Genomic DNA, 19,075 nt, shown 5'->3' on the forward strand with positions numbered 1-19,075 from the left:
GTTCATAGATAAAAGTAAGCTTTTTACAGCCCCAAGTTGTTCCCAAATGATAAACTGGCGAGCGTACTTACAAATAGTATTACAAATTTATTAGTTTTGGTTAGAAAAATAGAGGAGAATGGTTTTTAACTCAACCAAATCAACTTTCAAACAAGAGAAGCACTATGACCTGATCGCAGAGATCATAGAACGGACATTGATCGTACAATTGCAGCTGTATCATTTTCAGTAGATATCTTACAAGCCCCACTTTGAAGAAGGCAGCAAAAATAAAACTAAATAATAGACTTCTGGGTAATCGTCGATAAAAATATAATTCAAATAACGCAAACTTTCAAAGATCTTAAGGTTTAACTTTCCATTATAAATGTATATATTTTAAGTTTTATCATTACAATCCGTTCCTCATAATTTGATTTATAAGAGAACGATTTCAAATAGTTGTACTATTGTCCTCGAATCAATAGGGTTCTTCGACTCTAATGTAATAACTAAACGAGGTTCAACATTCGCGCGTACATTGTACACAGTTGAACAATTCCAAGACACTTAAGCTATGTAATTTTTCAAAAATAATTTCTCATATTTCATATGTGAAATAAAATGTAAATCTTTTGTGGCCGGGAACTAATCAGCGCTGCCGTGTGGAGCGCGTACCCATTGCGTGCTGCGATTTGGGGGATGGACCCTTGTAATACTTGGACAAGCTCTTGCTCGTGCGGGTCGGGCGGTTGCTACTACTGCTGCTGCTGCTTCGTTCCATAGCCTTTTCAGCGTCCGTCTTCAACGGCATTTCGTCATCCTCGTCCCATCGCTCCAATTTCTTTTCTTCATCGCCCGAGTCCGCTGTTGCATCCGTCTTGGATCTACGGCTTCGGCGATTCCGCGACGAGGAAGAACTCACGTCGGTGCGTTCAGATTTCTCGCTGAAAATATGGAAATTTTACTAGGTATTTCTATAATAAAAACTGGTTTAACTCACTCCTTAACGGACAACCTGCTGTCATCTCCGGATGTTGCCGTCTTGCGCTTTAGCAGTGCCAGCTCCCGTTCCGCAATCACTTTTTTGCGCTCATCCGCCGATTCGGCAGCACTGAGCTTGGTCGTAGAATCCGCCAGTTGCTTGACGGGCTCTTCCTGCTTCACCCGCTTCAATTGCTGCTGTTGCTCCTGCGCTTGTTTCAGCGAACGTTTCAGGGCGCTCCTGAGGGTGTCGCGCGAGCTCTCCGGTGCCACATCCTTGCCAAGCTGAGGAAGACCGATTGCCTCCAGCAGCTTCTGGCCGAGCGCAGCCTTACCCTCCGACTTGCGAACGGGTGCCGTGTCTGCTTTGCCGTTTTCCGTATCTCCACTGGCTCCATTCGACGGAGAAGCCTCAGTGGCTTCAGGAGGCTCTTGCTCAGTTGTGGGTAGAGGATCGACATGATGGCTCGCAGCCTCTGGCACTGTGCTTGTCGGTGCCTGGGACGGCTCAGCCGTGGGTTCTTCAATTGATTGCTTTACTTTTTGAACAGCATTTTCAGATAGCTTCATAACAGATTCCTCTGAGGCAACAGAATAAGATGCTTTTTGAGTCTTTACAGGGGACGAGTCCCTATTGCTACGCCCTACAGTTTCTGGCGGTTTTGAGGCCTGCATGACGGTTCTACGCCTCTTAACAACAGGTCGATTAACTGCAGGTTGCTCTATTGGAGGGAGTTGCTTGATTAAATGGTCATCCACGACGTCCTCGGCGGCGTGTGGTCCCGCCTCCAGTGGCTGCGCCTGCGGCTGTGGCTCGACTAGCACAATATCTTCTAAATTAACTACACTGCTTGACGCACTACGTCGCCGGCGGGAACTACGTTGTTCCTTCGACTCCTGCTGCTGCTTAAGCAGTGAAATAAGGGCCTCGTTAAGCGCATCCGCAGGATTTGATCCAAATTGTGATAAAAGCATAGCGTTGATGTTCAATAACTCGCTGCTCACATGCGCCGCATTTGAAGTTGAAGCCGATGGTTGTCCGGTTGGCCGTTCTCGAGTCCGCACTTTTCGTTGAGAACGTTTCACAGAAGATACACTAACTGACTTCCTGGGCCGCAGAGGTGGAGGTGGAGGTTCCAACTCTGTGGGGCTGGAGGGTACTAGTTGAACCGACGTCTCTGGTGGTAGTTTGTAAGGCATTGCACTGGATAGGTCTGTCAACTTCAGTATATCCTTTGTGGCTGGCAAGGAATTGCTCAGCCCAGCAGTCGGGATAGCCGCTGAAACAGCCTGTTTATCTTGCTGTTGAACAACCGCCAGCATGGGGCCCAAATAGGGACCCAAAAGCTGTGTGAGGTCCGTGTCCTGAAGAAGGTTGTTATCCGACATAATAACACCAAATTTTGAGCACTTTAATCGAGCCATTTGCTCTTCACAGTTCCCGGCAGATATTGGCCACTTCAGTGCTTTAAGAATGAGCATCAACAAGTCCGGATCCCTTATAACGCTGCCCAGGGAAATTGCATCCGAGAGGCTTTTTACATTGGGCATTGATTTGGTCGGGGGTGAAGCATGTGGGCCGGCCGAAGATTCAGTCAGGTCGAGCGTGACCGGCAATGACTTGGCTTGACTTGGCGGCAGGCCTTTCTTTAACTTCGGCGGAACCGTCTTAACCAAGGGCTCTTCGTCCTCCCGCTTCTTTTTTGGCGCCGCAAAGATCATGTGCTCCGGCAACGCTTCCTCCACCGATGGCTCACACCCGTACAGGGCTTCTTGAGGAACTACTGTCGCAGTGACAGAGGGCCGAATATCATCGACTGGGTTCCGGATTTGCGCTGACTTAAGCAGCGACACCTGCCCGCTGTGTATGGCTTTGATGTTGTTCAAGGCGTTCTTGAGATTTCTGCGTTTCTGTTGTAAGACGTTGCTGGGTAAGTTTGCCATTCCGGTCCCTTGCGTATTTGAAGTTGGAGAAACGGATGCCGTTGTAGTTCTGGTGTTGTCGTGTTTGCCGGCCACCGGCACATTGCCGGTGATGCGTCCGTGCGTCTGAATGAAGTTTATCACCCCGGCCGGCGACAGTTTCTTCTCCGGACTCTTCCTGGGGATACTGATTGCCGAAACCTCGGAAGTTAGAGGGACCAACGAAGGCAGATGTTGCATCGACCGCTGTGCAATCGACATTGGCGCCGATCCGTAGCGAGAATCCACAAATACGCTACTGCGACGCGTCGGCGGCAAATTGCTCCTTCCAGTTGCGATACCAGGAGGCACGACACTTTCCCTAGGCTCCCTGAGTTTACTGGCGACAACGCCATCATCCTTGGGCCTACTCCCAGCCTGCGGCTGAGACACTGTGATGGTGGTCTCCGGCACACGGGTCAGCATAATAGGACGAAATTCATCGGTGTGCGAAAGGTTTTCCTCGCATCTCACAGTAGCCTTGTTGGATCTAGTAGCAACGTTGCTGTTGTCTTCTTTAGGTGTGTTCCCAGCCTGGGGCTTGGACACTGTAATGGTGGTCTCCGGCACGTGGGTTAACAAGATGGGACGGAATTCGTCGGACTGTGCAGGATTTTCCTCGCTTCTTCCAGACAGCTGTGCCGCTGCTGCTTCTCGTGCATTTTTGGGCTGCAAGTTGGAAAGTTTATTAAAATTTTTTGCTAGTGGGGAAAGCATTTCCGTTTACCAATGTGCTGAGTAGGAAATCCCGAAACACAAGCTGCGTGTGCTTGGCAATATTTGAGAGCGAGGCCGTGGCCTCAACCTGTCGGTAGCACGACTTGCAGAGCACCTTTGGCAGTGGATCGTCTTCAGCGACCTAGAGGAGGAGTGAACGTGTATGAGAATCATCTTAGGCTTTACGACTCCTTCATTTGCAGCATTTCAGTACTGATCTCCAATTTTAAATTAAGCGCGCTCAGTTAGGTGGTCTCCAGGGTTGGCGCATAAGAGTTTCGGTATTTTTTTGCGGCACATACTAAATAAGCCGATGCTGCAGTGCAATCTCCGGCAATTTACTTACGTTCAGATAGAGGTGGCGCGATATCTTATCCTTGAGGCCTTGGGTCTTGAAGATGAACACACTCTCCACCACCGAGTTGGTTTTGCTCTTCGTATTGGCCGCGCAAATGCGGCACAAGTGCTCGAACTGGGCATCCATGATGGCTTCGTTGCACCTGCACTTCCCTTATGTAGTCGCCCTTTCACCTCCAGAGTCAGAGCACCGCACGCAACATGCTACTGGCAAAGACGAAATGCATTTAATAAAATCTCCCACGGGGCGGAAAATAAACGAGTGCGTCGTCCCGAGCCGCTCACTTTGCGTTCACACCGAATTCACACACACTGCCGTACAATAATGCGGCTTGCCTTGCACACTACATTTCGTACTATTTTACACTTGCAATTTGAGAAAGTCGCCTTGTCGAGACTGAGCGAAACTAGCTGAGAGCGTGCAAAACAAATGGCAGAAAGAAAAACAAATAATAACAAACTGTATTCCGTACTGAGCAGTGAAGGCAAAGAGAGCACAAGTTCCTAAGTAGAGGGCTGAGAGGGAGGGAGAAACGATCTTCGTGCTCTCTGTCAAACTCACATTTTGCTTTCTTCTTTTGACGTTGTCCGCACTCGCTATGCTACGTTTTTTGAGGAAAATATATTTTCCCTTAAAATCTTTGTGTAAACCTTATTTAATCGGGTTTCGGCTGCCCAAAGAGCCCACTAACTTGGACACGGGGCCACTATAGTAGTTTTATCAGCTTTAAAAAGGCTTTTGCCACAACGATTTCACCAGCACTTGCGTCGCGACGAGAAAACGAAATAAAACTGAGCGAAATAAACGTTGCTGCTGTTTGCCATTACACTCACCACCCACCCATACTGATGCATTCCCGCACGCACACACGCGCGCCGACGGCTTACTGTACTCGTCTCTCCGCCTCGCCTACGTTGTTTTTATGCGCTCGCTGCGGCTGTGGCCTTTTGGGCCGTTGGCTGTGTGCGTGTGCTTGCTGCCTGACTGTTGCTTATTTTACACACATTTACACGATTTTTTTGTTTCTGTATTTTTTTTCGTGTTTCGCGCACTGGTGTGGGTGAACGCCTGGTATTCAGTCTGTTTCATGGCGCACAGCCAGTTTTCCGCTCTATCCATGTGGCCTCAATGCCTGCCCCCATCTAGCTGTGTGCGTTCTGGTCGGTTTTTCTTTCGGCAGCCGCGGAGGAGAGTGCCGGGTACATGGGATCTATGCAATAAATGTCATAGGCCCAACACTTGTCCAGAAGTATCAGGAAGCTTTCGCTTTACCATTGATCTCAGTTCAAACGGCACCTTGGGTGCTTTACAACTTTAAGGTTAAATAAGCACAATCAGAACAATTAGCTTTCAAAATCAAAAGCATACCATTAGACTAAAGGGTATTAGTCGACTCGTGGCGATGCGACACGACATGCGACTCCTCTCACAAAAAAAACTAGTCTCTTCGTTGGACAGTGTGCGTGTGTCTTATTATGTATGTATGTGTGTGTATCTATGTTTGAATGCTTTAGTGCTCTGATCTTTCTCTCCTTTTGTTGCTATTTCCTTACGCTATCGCGCCATACTTTTTTACTTATGGACGACTGCTGTGTGTGTATGTGTATAAAGAGAAACTTTTTACATAAAACCGTTGGTGTACATTAAGCCGACTAGGAATTATTCATTATTTTTTCATTGAACTAGAAGGGTACGACTTTATTAGATAAGAAAGCGGCCATTTTTATACATTTGTATTATTATCTGGCTAAGCAGCTCCATTATATGGAAATATAACATAAACATAAAACAAATAAGTAGGCAAATGTTTGGGTTTTTTTCGTGTTTTAATGACTGAATGTAATTTTATTAAGTTACATACATACACATTTGTATTATTGTAAATACATACATATGTATGTACATTAGTATAGGGGTTCATTAAGGGGCTGAGGATCAATTGGGCAGTGAATTTTAAAACTTTTTTGTTGATTTTTAACTAATCCATTTCCAGACATAAAATCTATGTAGAGATCGTATGCTCTAGTACCCTCTTTCATCACTTACATAAGTACATACATACATACATACATATGTACATATTGCATCCCTACGCCGCAAGGTATGCAATGAATTTTTGTTCGATTTTTATGATGCTTCAGAGAGAACTTTTGCAAAATTTGATATTGCAATTATTTACAGGGGGTTTCATGGCATTACCAACATATGCACAAAATATTATTCCAAGATCACATGCACACTGCAGGTGACGGTGGCATTTGGGGAGGGAAAGAACCCGCCCCAAATTATGGCGCATTTACTCCATGTGATTTGCAATGTAAGGGAAAAAAAGCAACAGACAGAGCGACAAACTTGTGTGTATACTTAGCACATAACACATAGAAACAACAAGAAAAAGGAAAACTTATAGAAGCCGAAGTTTCTATACCCTTTCAAACCTTAATTTGGCTTAAAGATTTAATTATTTATTATTACCCAAGGTACTTTATTTGCACATATGATTTTTATTAAATTTAATTTGTAAAAAAATTGCAACAAAGCCATATCTTGTCTATTTTCCGGTTCCGAATCCTTTATCCAGATTTTAAAAACCTTTATAACTGACTAAGTTGCAAGCCTCTCATTAAAACTATAATACTCTCTGCAACTGTATACAAATAAAAAACGCTCGCCCTTCGTTTTATGGCAACGGGGAGACAAGAGCGCTATGTTAAGGGGTAGAGCACATGTGTGGGTGCGACGTTATTTTTTTTAAGGGGCGTCTGGTCGCTGGAAAGCACATAATTTTTTGCGTGCGTGTTTCCACTTCACTCTACCCATTGCTTATACAAGCTATTGTTTCATATGTATGTATTGTAGTATTGAAGTTGCTTCTCCAGCTGGGGAAAGTCTACAATTACAGCAAAATATTGCTAAAGATGTATGCCACGGAATGTTCAAGGCGCTCATTTTCTATTTTTCGTTGCATACGTCTAGGCTGAAAATTATGAAAGTCGAATGAACCTCTGATGTTCGTGCATCACGTATTTTACACGGACTCTATACATCAGTTCTCGACATATAAATTGCAGAAGCTTACTTTTAGGCTGCCCAATGGATCTCCGCTGCAATCTGAACTTGTTTTTAACTCGTAAAATGTTCAAGTGCTGCGGGGGGGCGGTAATAAACAACAACCAACGGCCCGAGACAGTCAAATATATGCATACATATTTTGACTTTTAGCCTTCGAGTTGCAGCGCCACGTTCTGGCTTCTCGCTGCAGCAACAAAGCCGAATGCTACGTTAGAAATGGGTGCGGATTGTGCACATTGTGCAAATAATAGTTTGCATAGGCCGGTGGCTGGGCCGGAGCCGGAGTATTGCTGCTGCTCTGATCCGAAAAATATGAAGGGAACGTGGACCTGGCCGGGCAAAGGCCGCACCTTGGGATGCCAGAGTTGATGGTTTGTCATAATGTATCGTCAATTGAATCATAAGCCCGAGACAATTGCACTCCATTTGATGGAATCAGAAGATCTTAAAAATTTGGCACATGGCGTGGACTTCGGGGAGGGGCCTGGGTTGGCTATGAAATGCACCTTAGCTCGGATTTAAGTAGAGTCATCAAAGAACACGCCCCACTTTTTGGCCATTACAGGAACACTCTTGCGTGGCGTAAATGCCAAGCTTAAAGTATTAACTTGATTTGTTTAATTTTACACATATCGGACGAATTTTAACGGCCAATACATACATATGTACAGACTATTAGGATTTATTAAATAATGCCATTGGAATACATAGTTGGTAATTAATCTGCCTAAAAGCTGCTTTCGGCCGATAGACATGACCAACTGGCAGTGCTGCTGCTGGCCTGATTTCTGGAGCTCGGGATCGTGTCCTGCCTTTCGCGTCTGTTGTCTTCGTTTTCACGAATTTGTTCCAAATGTAGCGCAATGGCCACAGCAACGCACCAGGGGGTTTGCCTATAGCCGTGGTGGGGCTTCGCCTCAATTGGAATGGTAATTTACTAACTGTTATATTATGAATAAATTATGTGTGTACACATAACTGGTTAACCTTTGATGTAAATTTCTTTACTTTTTATTTAAGTACCTAAAAAAAAAACAGTTTTCTACTAAGAGATAAATGTATTAGTTTGTTTAAAAGTTTGGAGAGGTACCAAATTATGCCAGGTTTTAAATTTCAAATTTAAAAACTAGTTCAAATTAAATGAAAATCTATTTAAAGAAAATTGGTCTCGAAGCTGCGTTTATATTCAGTGGAAAGGTACACTCGCCACATCTCGAAGGGCAAAGAATATAATTTGTAGGGCAAAGAACATTTTTGCATTAAGAGTAAAAGAATATAGGAATATATTTAGTATACAAATTAAATGAATTGTTCACTTACCAATTTATTATACCAATTTTATTCTCGTTTCTTCTTTCTTCTTCGTCTTCGTCTTTTTCTTCTTCGTCTTTTTCTTATTGAATTGAAAATTAAATTATAAAAATTTCCTTCCTTTTCCTTTTGTATTTAAGGCTCAATTTTTAACTCACAGAATAAACACTAAAAAAAAATAACAGAATGGAAAGAAATGAATCACATATTCCCTTTCCATATTAAATTTAAAGCCTTTATTAAACACTCAAAAAAAAAAAAATAAAAAAAATAGAACAGATTGGAAAGGAATGGAAATTACACACCCACAAACACACTTCTGATATTTCACTTTCACATATATTTACTTGGTTTATACACATTTACATTTTTATTTATTGTCCGCGGATGTCGCAGGATTTTATACCCGTTTAATAGTTATAATTTGATTTCGATTTGCCAAATCCTTTGAAAATGTCTTCTAGGACTCTGAAAATACATAAAAAATTACGTATCAATGATATATAATTTTTAGAATATAAAATTGATAAAATTCATATCATCTTGTATTTTATTTTTATTATCGAGTATTTTTATTTTAAGAAGACGATATTTTGATTTTGCTGTTTAACTGAAATAAATTAAAACATAATTGGAAATTTACTACGAAGAACTTGTAATACTTAAACTCGATGCAATCAATCACAATGTTTTCTACAAACCAAGGTTACATTATAATAAAATTTGGTATTACCAATTACTAAATTTAGCTATAAAGTAACCCAGAGAAACAAAGAAGTATATTAAGCGCAAGATAGGGAAAGGAGAGCAGAGCAATAGCACTATGGTAGTTGTGTTTTATGACACCGTGACCTCACAAAGTGCTCCCGGTTAAATCAAAGCAATTGGGTATTACCTCACACAGAGCGCAACAAACAAAACACTCGACCGAGCAATTTGATTTACAATCGGTTACGGCCACAGTGAGGAAGTGAGTACCAAAACCCAGCAGACCCACAATGAAAGTAAGAGTTGTGTCATTCTCCGAGCGGAATTTGTTGCTCCAGAATGTAGTACTCGCAGAGTGACCATAGCATAACAACAATTGTGGGCGGGTCGATGGGTTGATGGCGAAACAGCAGAAACCGAAACAGAGACAGATTGCCCGGCTAATGCCCATTCGCTATAGTTGGAGTCTGGTAATGCATTGACAGGCGAGGAGGCCGTCATATTGTGTGCATTTCGAAAGCAAGCCGAATTGGCCCAGGCAAAGCTGGCTTTCTTCTTTTCCTTTGCTCTTCCCAAAACTCCATTTGCACGCACCAAACTTGGGCGGTCACGCACTTGAACTTGCTGAGCTGATATCGGAACGGGCGGCAGGAGTAACAGGCCCTGTTTCTGGTAACGGTGCGCATTCGACCCGTTGCCCTTGCCTGTGGGAAGGAGGAAGTAAGTGCCACTGCAGATCGATGGAGGTTCTGCCTCGAGAGAACCAGTAAAACACGTCTCTTCCGCATTGCAACGGGCTCGACGGGCGGAACTTGATTCCCACCTGCCTCCGGTAGGTAGGAAAGAGTTGTAGTCCCGCCAGCAGAACGGCCTTGGCGTAAGATACTTTTGCTGGTTGAAATTGAAGTAATTGTTAGTGCTGCGGCTGCTACAGTTTGTCACTGGGATCCGGTTTATTCAACCTGCGCTGGGCTGAGCTGCAGGCGATGTTTCTTAACTTTAAGCGACAAAGTGTGACAATATTGCCAGTGTGAAATGAGAACCTAAATCTCCTAAACCTTAAAATTTGTATTAAATAAACAACAGAGCTCAATTGATTCAATAAAAACGAAAAAGGAAAACATAAAAGTGACCAGACAACAATGGGTGAATGAAGGAAACTGAGGTCGTTAAAGATAATTGCAATGGGAACCGTATTGCAGGTTTTACATACTGCTTATGTAAATATGGTTAAATGCTTTCACATGCAAGATACATATTAAGATTTTTATATATTTGATATATTAAATGTACAAGTTATACCAGGGTTCGATTGTGCACAAACAATTGGTTGATCTAACCACTTCTGTTAGTCCGTAAGAGACCAAATTAAAAGTCAATCAGAGTGAGCTTGGCTGTCGATCAACAACACAACACAAAAACTGACTTGGGAGTCTGGTCATAGGAAGCAAGGCGTGGTCACTAGCTCTACTAGCTAGCCACTCGTCAGCTGGCAGCTGGCAACTGGGTCCGGTAATAGCTAATAGGTAATACCAGCTTGGCGGCTGTTCTAGTCGCCACCATTTGCGCAGCGCCTGATCTGTACAATTCATTTGCTGAATCGCCCTCGCCCCTTCCCCTACTGTCTATCTGCCAGTCGCCACGCCTTTGCTCCGCCCCCCTTCTGTACCGTTTTATCGACTGTTTCGAAACCGTCACGCCGAGCCATGGAGAACGGGAAGGTCAGCAAGTTACTCTTGGCTGCCTTTGTGTCAGCAGCCCCACTGCACTTACACTAAAATTGGCATCAGGATTACAAATTTTGACTGGGAAGTATACTAGGAATCGCTATACCCCAGTCTTTCTATGAAAAGGAAAGTCTTGGGTTCTTACGCAAACATTCCAGCAAAGATTAGCAGTAAATGTACCTGTTTTGAGTGGCAGGTGTGACTACGACTGCCTGTGTATGTGTAAGGTGATTATATGTACTTTGAATTGTTTATAAAAAGACATCATTAATTTAATTTTCATTAGAAAGGCAAGCCCCGAATGCGTGCCCCGAACTCGAGTCATTTAGACCAAAATTACTTTCAAAATACTTCAGTTCATACAATGGCTTAGAGCACAGGTCCGAAAAGTGCGGCGATTGTGTGAGGGAATTCCATGGCATTCGATTGCGGATTTTGCGTATCACTGGCTAGGTGCGATCGAGTTAACGCTAACGGCTGCAATAAATTGGACTACAAGTAGCCAAAGTCGAATTGTATTGACAAGGGCAAGTCAATTAACGAGCTCCAGCATGTGCCAGCCCAAGCACCCCAGACGAACACTAAAAAACTGCCATCAACATGTACAATGTCAACGACAATCAGGTGGTAATCCGTGGAGTTTTTGATTGTCCAAGGCAGGGAAATGAATTCTTAACTGTGCGAGGTCCTCGTTTCGCCTCACAAACTCTCAGTTTTCCAGCTTCCAATTTGTGACTTGTCACTCACATCAAGCACAATTTAGTGCGTTGAATTTCGTATTAACCCTCACCGAATAGACCGGTGATTTAATTAAGCTTTTACCGCTCTGTTCCACAATGATTTTTTCAATTAACGGGACCATTATTATGTATTTTTGAAGTGCAACACTCCCATTTATTAATCGGAAAGCGGGGCGAGCACAATGGATCCGTATTTCAAATACAAGACAATAATGAAGGCCTGCATGTGTGTTTGCTCGTAGGCTTACCGACCGACCAATAAGCTCTTTACAGCAGAAGTAATGGGGAAGTTTTCAAGGTTTCCAATTTAGCGGGCATTTAACGGTCGGTCTTAGTCGCATACTGAATCAATTTGGGCCCAAGGTATGTATGTGCGACCGACCGACCGACCGACCACCTTCTGGCGGATTTCGTTTTAATGAAAACGTTAAACTATCAATACGAACACTGGCCAAAATAGTTCGAAACGGAAACGGGATTATTACGCTGTGATAAATTTGCACCGCCTATTTATAAAGTGAATGGCAAGCACTTTTGGGGCTCCGCAAAAGGTAAGCCAGAAACGACTAATTGTAGGACATTTGCTGGCTTGGCAGCAGCACTCATACATACAGATTTGGTTGGTTCATTTTTGTGATTAAGACATTGGCCCGCATTATAATAATTCGTTTGTGAAATTGTCCATTAAAGCTAATAACCACCTGTCAAACTGCGACAAAATCGCGGGCAGGGTGACCCAACTCGTCTGGGGAATGCTGTTGTAAGAGGCACCCCGATCGTTATCCATCCCAGCCACGTTGCGCATACGCCACGTCATCCGTTCATGGACACCAGCCCCTATATTCTAGAATCCATATCATTTATCATTCTAGTCGAAACTGCCGAGTTCTTTGGGAAAGGTAACAGTCTCAGTACTGAGCTCCAGAAACTCGAATAAAGGTATTTGATTATGAAGGCCCTTCAGTGGCCTCATGGCGGCTCAACTGTGAAAATTATACAACTTCCGAAACAGCGCTGAGATCGCTTCGGGCAGAATGCGCCTCGCCCTCCACTCACTAGCAGAATAAATCGTGTGAAACACAATCCAGCAATAAATAAATTAATACAGAATTATATTAATGCTTATGGCTTGCTTAAGCCATCAAGTCGGGCGGTCGCCGTTCACCAAGGGGCCCCTTTTACTCGGACTCGGGCTCTGGCTCGGGCTCGCTTGTGCTTGTGCTGGTTCGCAGGCCAAGTCTCAGTTTGGTGTGGCTGGTCTTGGTTGGCTGCTTTGGCCCAGTTCTTGGCCGCTGTGTTGCCATGCTTCCAACTCGGTTTCACTTTCAATTCTCTGCCTGAAATCTGTGCCTGTGGTGGACAAGGCGCTGGCGTTAAGCTATGCACACCGCCGCATGTCCAATCGAATCCATCAAGGACAATGCGACTGCGCCAAATGGATTAATCCCAGCTCTGACCTGCCGCTGAACCCTTGTCCCCAAATCTGCTTTAGAAGCGTCAAGACGACAGTCCAAGTCTAAGTGTAACAATGTTTCACAACCGCCATAGAAAATAGTTGCAGAGCCAGGCGGATCACCAGTGGCCACAGGGAGGAAAGGAGAGCAGGTTTGCCGGAGCCGAAGCTTGAAGCTGGTGCTAGTGCTGGCTGGTTTCGTTGGTTTTCAAGAAAACCACCCAAGTAACCCGCCTTGTGGTGTATCTGGTTTGCAAATGACAGACGGACACCACCGTGGGTTCGATTCCCAGCAAAGTGCTCAGCTTCAGCGAGAAAATTGATCTGGGATCGCGTTCTCGCAGTAACTGGTGCAAGATAATTAGTCCAGAAAGATCAGAAGCAGCAGCCCCACACCGTGGACGCAGTGGCTTTGTTCACGCTACAGTGGAACGAGCTTTACCCTCCTTACTCTTACTTTCAAAAGCTTAAGAGAGTAGCTGCTCAGCGAGGTTAACAGGCGCTGTACAGTAACAGCCGGAGCCGAGCGTGGCTCAGACTAAACTCGGCTCGGAAACTTGGCTCTGCCTGCTGCTAGCTGCTTCAGCTGGCCGCAAGACACTCGCTCCGCACAGTCGCGCTGTATAGTTGTTCCGATTAGGACGTGTGGTTCGCTTGAGCGCACGGTAAGCTGAGATCGACCCTCGAGGGCCACCCGGACTTGTACCCTTAAAAAAAATCCGGCGAGCCAGCGCGGACCTGGCACCGTTCAATTGACACTCGAACCCATTCGACGTGCTTAAATACTAATGGAGCTTGGCCCTCGATCGAGTATTGCACTCCGGCCAATAGAAAGCAGGCTCCACTAACTGCATTTTGTGGCTCAACGCTCGAGCGTGTGTGTCGGTAGAGGCTCGTCGCCTCGTCGAAAAGAAAGTTTCGCTAAATATCAAGCATCAACAAACAAAAATAAAAACGTGCAAGTTTTGTTTTATTTTGCTTCGCATTTTCTTCTTCCCCGCACACAGTTTTCCGATCCGATTTGGTAGTGCCCGCGAATACCGTACGGGAAATCTCTCAGGTCTGATGTCTGATATCTGCAAATCTGAATCGCAGCAGGCGGCCATCGGACATCGGCCAGCATCGATCTTCGTTTTGTTTTGCTTGTCTCTTTGCATTTTCTTTGCCCCTGTGAAAAGCTGTGAAAAACCAAAGACTGAGACACCGAACTGAGACAGACACTGAGAAACTGCCAAAAAGGCAAAAAGAGGAGAAAAACCAAGTGTTGTAATCTGTGAACGTGTGTGTGAACTATGCATCGAAAGCTCCAATAATAGGGGCAGCGCAACTCCATCTACTTGCCACTAACAACAATACAAAACACGTCTAAACAAAGTGCAGCAGCGTCAGCAGTCGCAGCAGCCGCAGCAGGCAGAAACCCACAGCCAAGAAAATTGTAACACAAGGCTCGTAAAAAAATCTAAATTGAAAGATTGCGACACTGCCTTCTTAGTTATTTGGCAATTGTATGCAACAAACCAGAGCTTTTCTCAACAGCAACTGCCGCTGCCACTGCTGCTGCTGCTGCTGCTGCTGGTGCTAGTGGTGCTGGTGGTGTGCAGCTGCCCCCGCTCAGACCCGGAGCTGAGCTTGGTGGTATTTTGGGTTCTGTGAACTAACCTCAAAACGCAACAGCACCAACCACATCAAGAAAATTTACAGTTACAGTTACAACGACGCGCAATACCTGCATCATGGAGTACTCAACATGTCGACTAAGCATTCTGTGGCTGCTGGGATTATGTCTATTGCTGTTCAAAACAGGTGAGTAATGCACACTCTCGGGGTTGAGGTTGCTCTCTAGACAAATAGGACTGCAGGGGAACATGTCTACGGATAAACAGCTGAATCACCTTGTCAGGAAGATTCTAATAGCAGTCGAGAAGGAGACCTCACACCTTGGCACTCGTAACTTGCAACTGCCAACTTAAACTAAAAACATTTTAGGAGCTTAGCCACTGCAAATGGCTAACAGACTGGTTGCTACTGGCTGCCCAGTCAACGAACTTGCATAGCCAAAACGACTTTGTCTAATTACAGCAGTCGAAACTTAATGTTTCTACTAAGGCTACTTTTCCTCGTCACAAAGCCTGATGATCAGTCGAGACAACAGCAACCTTTCTAAGTGAAAAGGGGAATCGAATTGTCTAAGCCAAAGCCCAGCCGATGTTACCTCATTCGAGGCGATCGCATGAAAGTAAGAGTTGGGGAGAATAGCCCCGAAGACTCTCCGACATTGTATTTTCAGTTGAATTGAATATTTTGTATATATGATTAGCAGATGAGGCTAAACCTCAAAAATATATTCTGTACTTTGTCATGGAAATATCTTGTTCCGTGAAAGAATTGAGCGGGCAAACTTGTTTTCGGCCGAGACGAACTCACAAAAAGACTTGCGATCCGATGTCAAATTCAATAATCTTTGTAGAAGAAGTCAAACCACCAGCTGCCAGGCCAGCACTTGCTCCGGGCACAAGCCCCGGCTGCTACCAAAATGTTTTTTATTGGCCAAGATATATGAGTATTCGGCCAAAAATTTATATATTTATTTTACGCGATTAATCGCTTGTCAATAGAGCGCGGTGAGTCGTAAATATAGACTCGCGGACTGCTCGAGAGTGTATTTACATAAGGGGATAGCCGATAGATAGATGGATAGATGGATGGCTGGCTAATTAGGTATGTGTGCAAGTGTACATGGCTCTGATCACCTGCTCTATTTACCAGCGAAACAATAACATAATCGAGCATTTCGAGCATAACAACCCGAACCGTGTCAAGCTATTGGTCAGCCCGGGTTGTCCACTCAACGAACTGCTGGGTAATGGTAATGGAATTATGTAAGGTATGCCAATCAGCCAGCAGCAGCAGTCAGCCAACCAACCAGCTTATGGCACAGATATTAATTGCACACAACACAACACAAGACACACTGGCTCGAATGGCATGAATGGGTTGAATAAGTGTTTGGCTAAGTGAGTGAGTGTGTCGGTGTAAGCGAGCAAATTGCGGTTATAATAACTGTTAATAATCTGCAAACAGTTCACTTAATTGTCCGTCGTCCAAATTTAAATATATGCATACAAATTTGGACAAAAAAAACCAAGCCGCAGGAGGGATGGAAAATCGGAAATTGATTTAGATTACGTATGAATAGTGAGCGGGGCGAAGAACTTGACACAGGCCAACGAAAAGAAAAGTGGGGAAAGTGATCGCCTAATATAAACATATTATTAATAAAACAATTACGTGCACGTATTTAATATTACAGCCATGTGTACACGTAGAGCCCTCCGCAGTTCCATGCTGAGCTGGTTTGTTGCCTAATTCACTTTCGCTTTCATTTTAATTTCTAGAGTTTCAATATTAATGGTGGCATTTGTAGCCACTACTGATAGTTTAATTTCTATTCAATATAAACAATATTAAAGATTGTTATTTCTAATTATAAATCCCTTTTCCTGTTGCCTTTCACCAGTACTTTAGCTCACCAGTTTTGACTGGGTTTTTAGCGAGTTTTCTAGTTTCTTGGGTTGTAACAACTAAATGAGAACTAATTGATAGTTTTTAGCAAGACTTAACTTTAAAAACCACAAAAATTAACACAAATTAGAGTGTGTGAAGCAATGCATATGAACTGCAGATCAAGTGGACATTATATATTCATTTAGGAGAATGTCGTCTGGCAAGAAAGTGACATAAACACTCCAAACAGAAACAAATGCGTGTGTACAAGAGCACATTATAAAATAAATAAAAAGCCAAAGAAAGCCGTAAAAAACAAGCTGCAGACTGTCACTAATGGCCGGGGCAGGAACAGTCAAAATACTTTCCATTTCGTTGAACTATAACAAACATTTGGATGTCATTCCTACAAGTTAACGAAAGGTCTCGTCTCGTCTCGCCTAGTCCGGTCTCGTCTCGTTGTTGTCCCGCTGACATGCCCCTTTCCCATCTTCCCATGGCCCTGAATGAAAATATTAACATGCGTTATTGCTGGAAAATGTTGAGCGAAAATGTTAGGTTTTTGAAAGTGTGACTGGTTTGCATGGGAAAGTCGCTGTTGGCCGAAAGTGGCCGCAAGAACTCAGCGTTACATCAGGGCTTGTTTCAGTTTTGGCCCATAGCTGTCGGGCTATAGACTCGTCGAAGTGCCAATGCCAATCCAGCTATTACCGCAAGATGAACCACCCGCCCGCCCGATCACTGTGTTGCCCCTTAGGCGGCGGTGTCAATGCTTACCGTGCGAAAGTGTTGGCGCACGCGGAAGATGGTCATTAAATTACTCGACTATGTTGGGTCCCGGTTGTAATCCAAACGCTTTATATTTTATACGAGGCGCATGCTCACCGTGCACTTCCATGGCGCAACTTTGCTTTGCATGCAGCCACAGCCAGAGCCAACAGTCGCAGCCACAGCAGTGCACTTTCGCTTTCGTACTCGTACTTATACTCGGCTCAGCTCAGTCTGAGGCAAGCTTGAATAAATTTGCACACTGGGTTTCGAAAGGCTCCAGTTAATTTGCGTTGAATTGGAAGTTGAAATATGTTGTCGGCGCTGTGCGAGGAGTACCAATAATGTTTTGGACACCCCGAATAGTAAACAGCAAACACCCAACTTCCCCAATGCTTAACGATTGCCCTACGAGCTGCTGGTCTTAATGGTGGTACTCACCTTGAAATGCACATGTTACCGTCTACGTTGGCTGCAAATTATTTTCGCTGCGCAATGAGCAATCTATTAAGGCATTGCCACAGCAACAGCAACAGCCCGTCGACATCCATAACCGATGTGAATAGAGCTCTTGACGTCTCCATGTGGCTGCTCCACTTAACACTCTCACACCTGCCCTGCTCCACGGCCAGCTAGCACAGCCTGAGCTCTCTTTCTTTCACCACCTGCCCGTGAGGATTGCGTAAAGACTTTTAATTTTTATGATTATTTTATGCGTGTTTCACACTTACGGCAGCAGGTTGCATTCAACGATCCGTGGCCCAAGCAGCCGCCGCCGCGCGTATCTTAGTAATTGATTAGACAGGCGGCGATTCTGCACGCTGCTCCACAAAATCACATAGTATCTCGACTTAGAGGTCTCTACATGGGCCAGTCAATGCGCTTAACTATATTACAAACAGCCACACTTTGATTGATTTAGATGAATTCACCGAATAAGAAAAATGAATTCAAATTGCAATTCTCCTCTTCTTCTTCTCGAAGGTAGCGTCGATAAACTGTCATCGAGCATCGATCTTTTTTAGCGATGTTTTTTCAAGGGTTACGATGTTTTTGTTGATATCGATGTTAACCGATGTTTGAAACATCGTTCTCTGATTTTACAATAATTATTAATTATTTATTTTTTAATTTTATACATAATATATAACAAGTTGAAAGACTGCTATCAAAAATGTGATATATTTTTTCCCTATTTTATAATTTCAAACAATGAAAGAGTCTTATGGATGCATCAATAATGTTTAAATTTTTAATTAAGGAAGCTTGTTTGCAGTTTTTACTTGTAAATAAACAATTAATAGAATTGAGCCTTTTGTAATTTATTGAAAAATTCATCAATGCATCGAATACCAATGTTTTCTTAGCCCTATTATCGAATGTTTTTCCGGGCATCGACATCGAGCTTTTCCTTCAAACTTCCATCACTAGATTTGACCCTTGTTTTTGTCGTTGCTGTACTCCCCCGAATCTAAATATTTAATTAAATTCATAAAACCAAAGGTGCCTCCAAGTCTACAGTTTCTTTACACGATCTCCGTGATTTAGTTACTTGTTGAGACGTCTGTGTTGACATGACCGCGTGCTGCAGACAGAGATTAACGTAAGTCATCCCAAATTATGCATTTTTCAAGACCGTCAAAGTAACGTGAGTTGAATTTTAAAGGCCTTTCCCAACGGAGCCCACGTTCTCATCCTGTTCTCGTAAGCCTGCGTGCTGTTCGAGACCAAGGTTACGTCTTTCTGGGCAATTTAGAAAGGTAAATCCATAGTTATTCCTGGACTTTTGCCA

The 19,075-nt window shown here is 43.9% G+C and overlaps 2 protein-coding genes and 1 long non-coding RNA gene across 16 annotated transcripts in view; 2 read left to right on the forward strand and 1 right to left on the reverse strand.

The window, feature by feature from the left end:
* Positions 1-67: 67 nt before the first annotated feature.
* dbr (debra) lies at positions 68-18,269 on the reverse strand. 4 transcript variants are annotated; one of them, XM_070286535.1, is made up of 8 exons: positions 18,015-18,269; positions 17,725-17,948; positions 8,689-8,851; positions 8,393-8,551; positions 3,989-4,203; positions 3,653-3,784; positions 983-3,594; positions 68-926 (listed from the first exon to the last, which is right to left on the reverse strand). In XM_070286535.1, the coding sequence occupies exons 5-8, from the start codon at positions 4,124-4,126 to the stop codon at positions 632-634; spliced, it is 3,177 nt and encodes a 1,058-aa protein (XP_070142636.1). In that variant the 5' UTR covers positions 4,127-4,203; positions 8,393-8,551; positions 8,689-8,851; positions 17,725-17,948; positions 18,015-18,269; the 3' UTR covers positions 68-631. The 4 variants fall into 4 exon arrangements, with proteins under 4 accessions (XP_070142636.1, XP_017021842.1, XP_017021844.1 ...); XM_017166353.3 differs by lacking the exons at positions 8,393-8,551; positions 8,689-8,851; positions 17,725-17,948; positions 18,015-18,269 and adding an exon at positions 4,562-4,785; XM_017166355.3 differs by lacking the exons at positions 8,393-8,551; positions 8,689-8,851; positions 17,725-17,948; positions 18,015-18,269 and adding an exon at positions 4,562-4,785 and having other exon boundaries at positions 3,989-4,206.
* LOC138929639 (uncharacterized) lies at positions 10,481-11,757 on the forward strand. 3 transcript variants are annotated; one of them, XR_011445871.1, is made up of 3 exons: positions 10,481-10,617; positions 10,728-11,045; positions 11,105-11,757. It is a non-coding gene; the product is annotated as an uncharacterized lncRNA (long non-coding RNA). The 3 variants fall into 3 exon arrangements; XR_011445872.1 differs by having other exon boundaries at positions 11,109-11,757; XR_011445873.1 differs by having other exon boundaries at positions 10,728-11,040.
* The window catches only part of Cda5 (Chitin deacetylase-like 5), a 36,666-nt gene continuing 31,195 nt past the window's right edge, over positions 13,605-19,075 (forward strand). For 8 of the 9 annotated variants that reach the window (XM_017166345.3, XM_070286518.1, XM_070286492.1 and 5 more), the window contains exons 1-2: positions 13,605-13,676; positions 14,713-14,814. In XM_017166345.3, the coding sequence (XP_017021834.1) occupies positions 14,745-14,814 (70 nt within the window). In that variant the 5' untranslated portion in view covers positions 13,605-13,676; positions 14,713-14,744. Of the gene's footprint in view, positions 13,677-14,213; positions 14,293-14,685; positions 14,815-19,075 lie in introns of those variants that run through there. The other variant, XM_041775856.2, reaches the window with a different exon arrangement.

This window comes from Drosophila kikkawai, chromosome 2L, assembly GCF_030179895.1.
Source record: "Drosophila kikkawai strain 14028-0561.14 chromosome 2L, DkikHiC1v2, whole genome shotgun sequence".
NCBI classification, from domain to species: Eukaryota; Metazoa; Arthropoda; class Insecta; order Diptera; family Drosophilidae; genus Drosophila; species Drosophila kikkawai.

Coding starts and splice junctions, on each gene's coding strand:
- dbr (XM_070286535.1), bottom strand. CDS start 4,126: ATGGATGCCCAGTTCGAGCACTTGTGCCGCATTTGCGCGGCCAATACG. Junction 3,785..3,988: donor CGCGCCACCTCTATCTGAAC/GTAAGTAAATTG, acceptor CTCCTCCTCTAG/GTCGCTGAAGACGATCCACT. Junction 927..982: donor AGCAGGTTGTCCGTTAAGGA/GTGAGTTAAACC, acceptor CCATATTTTCAG/CGAGAAATCTGAACGCACCG.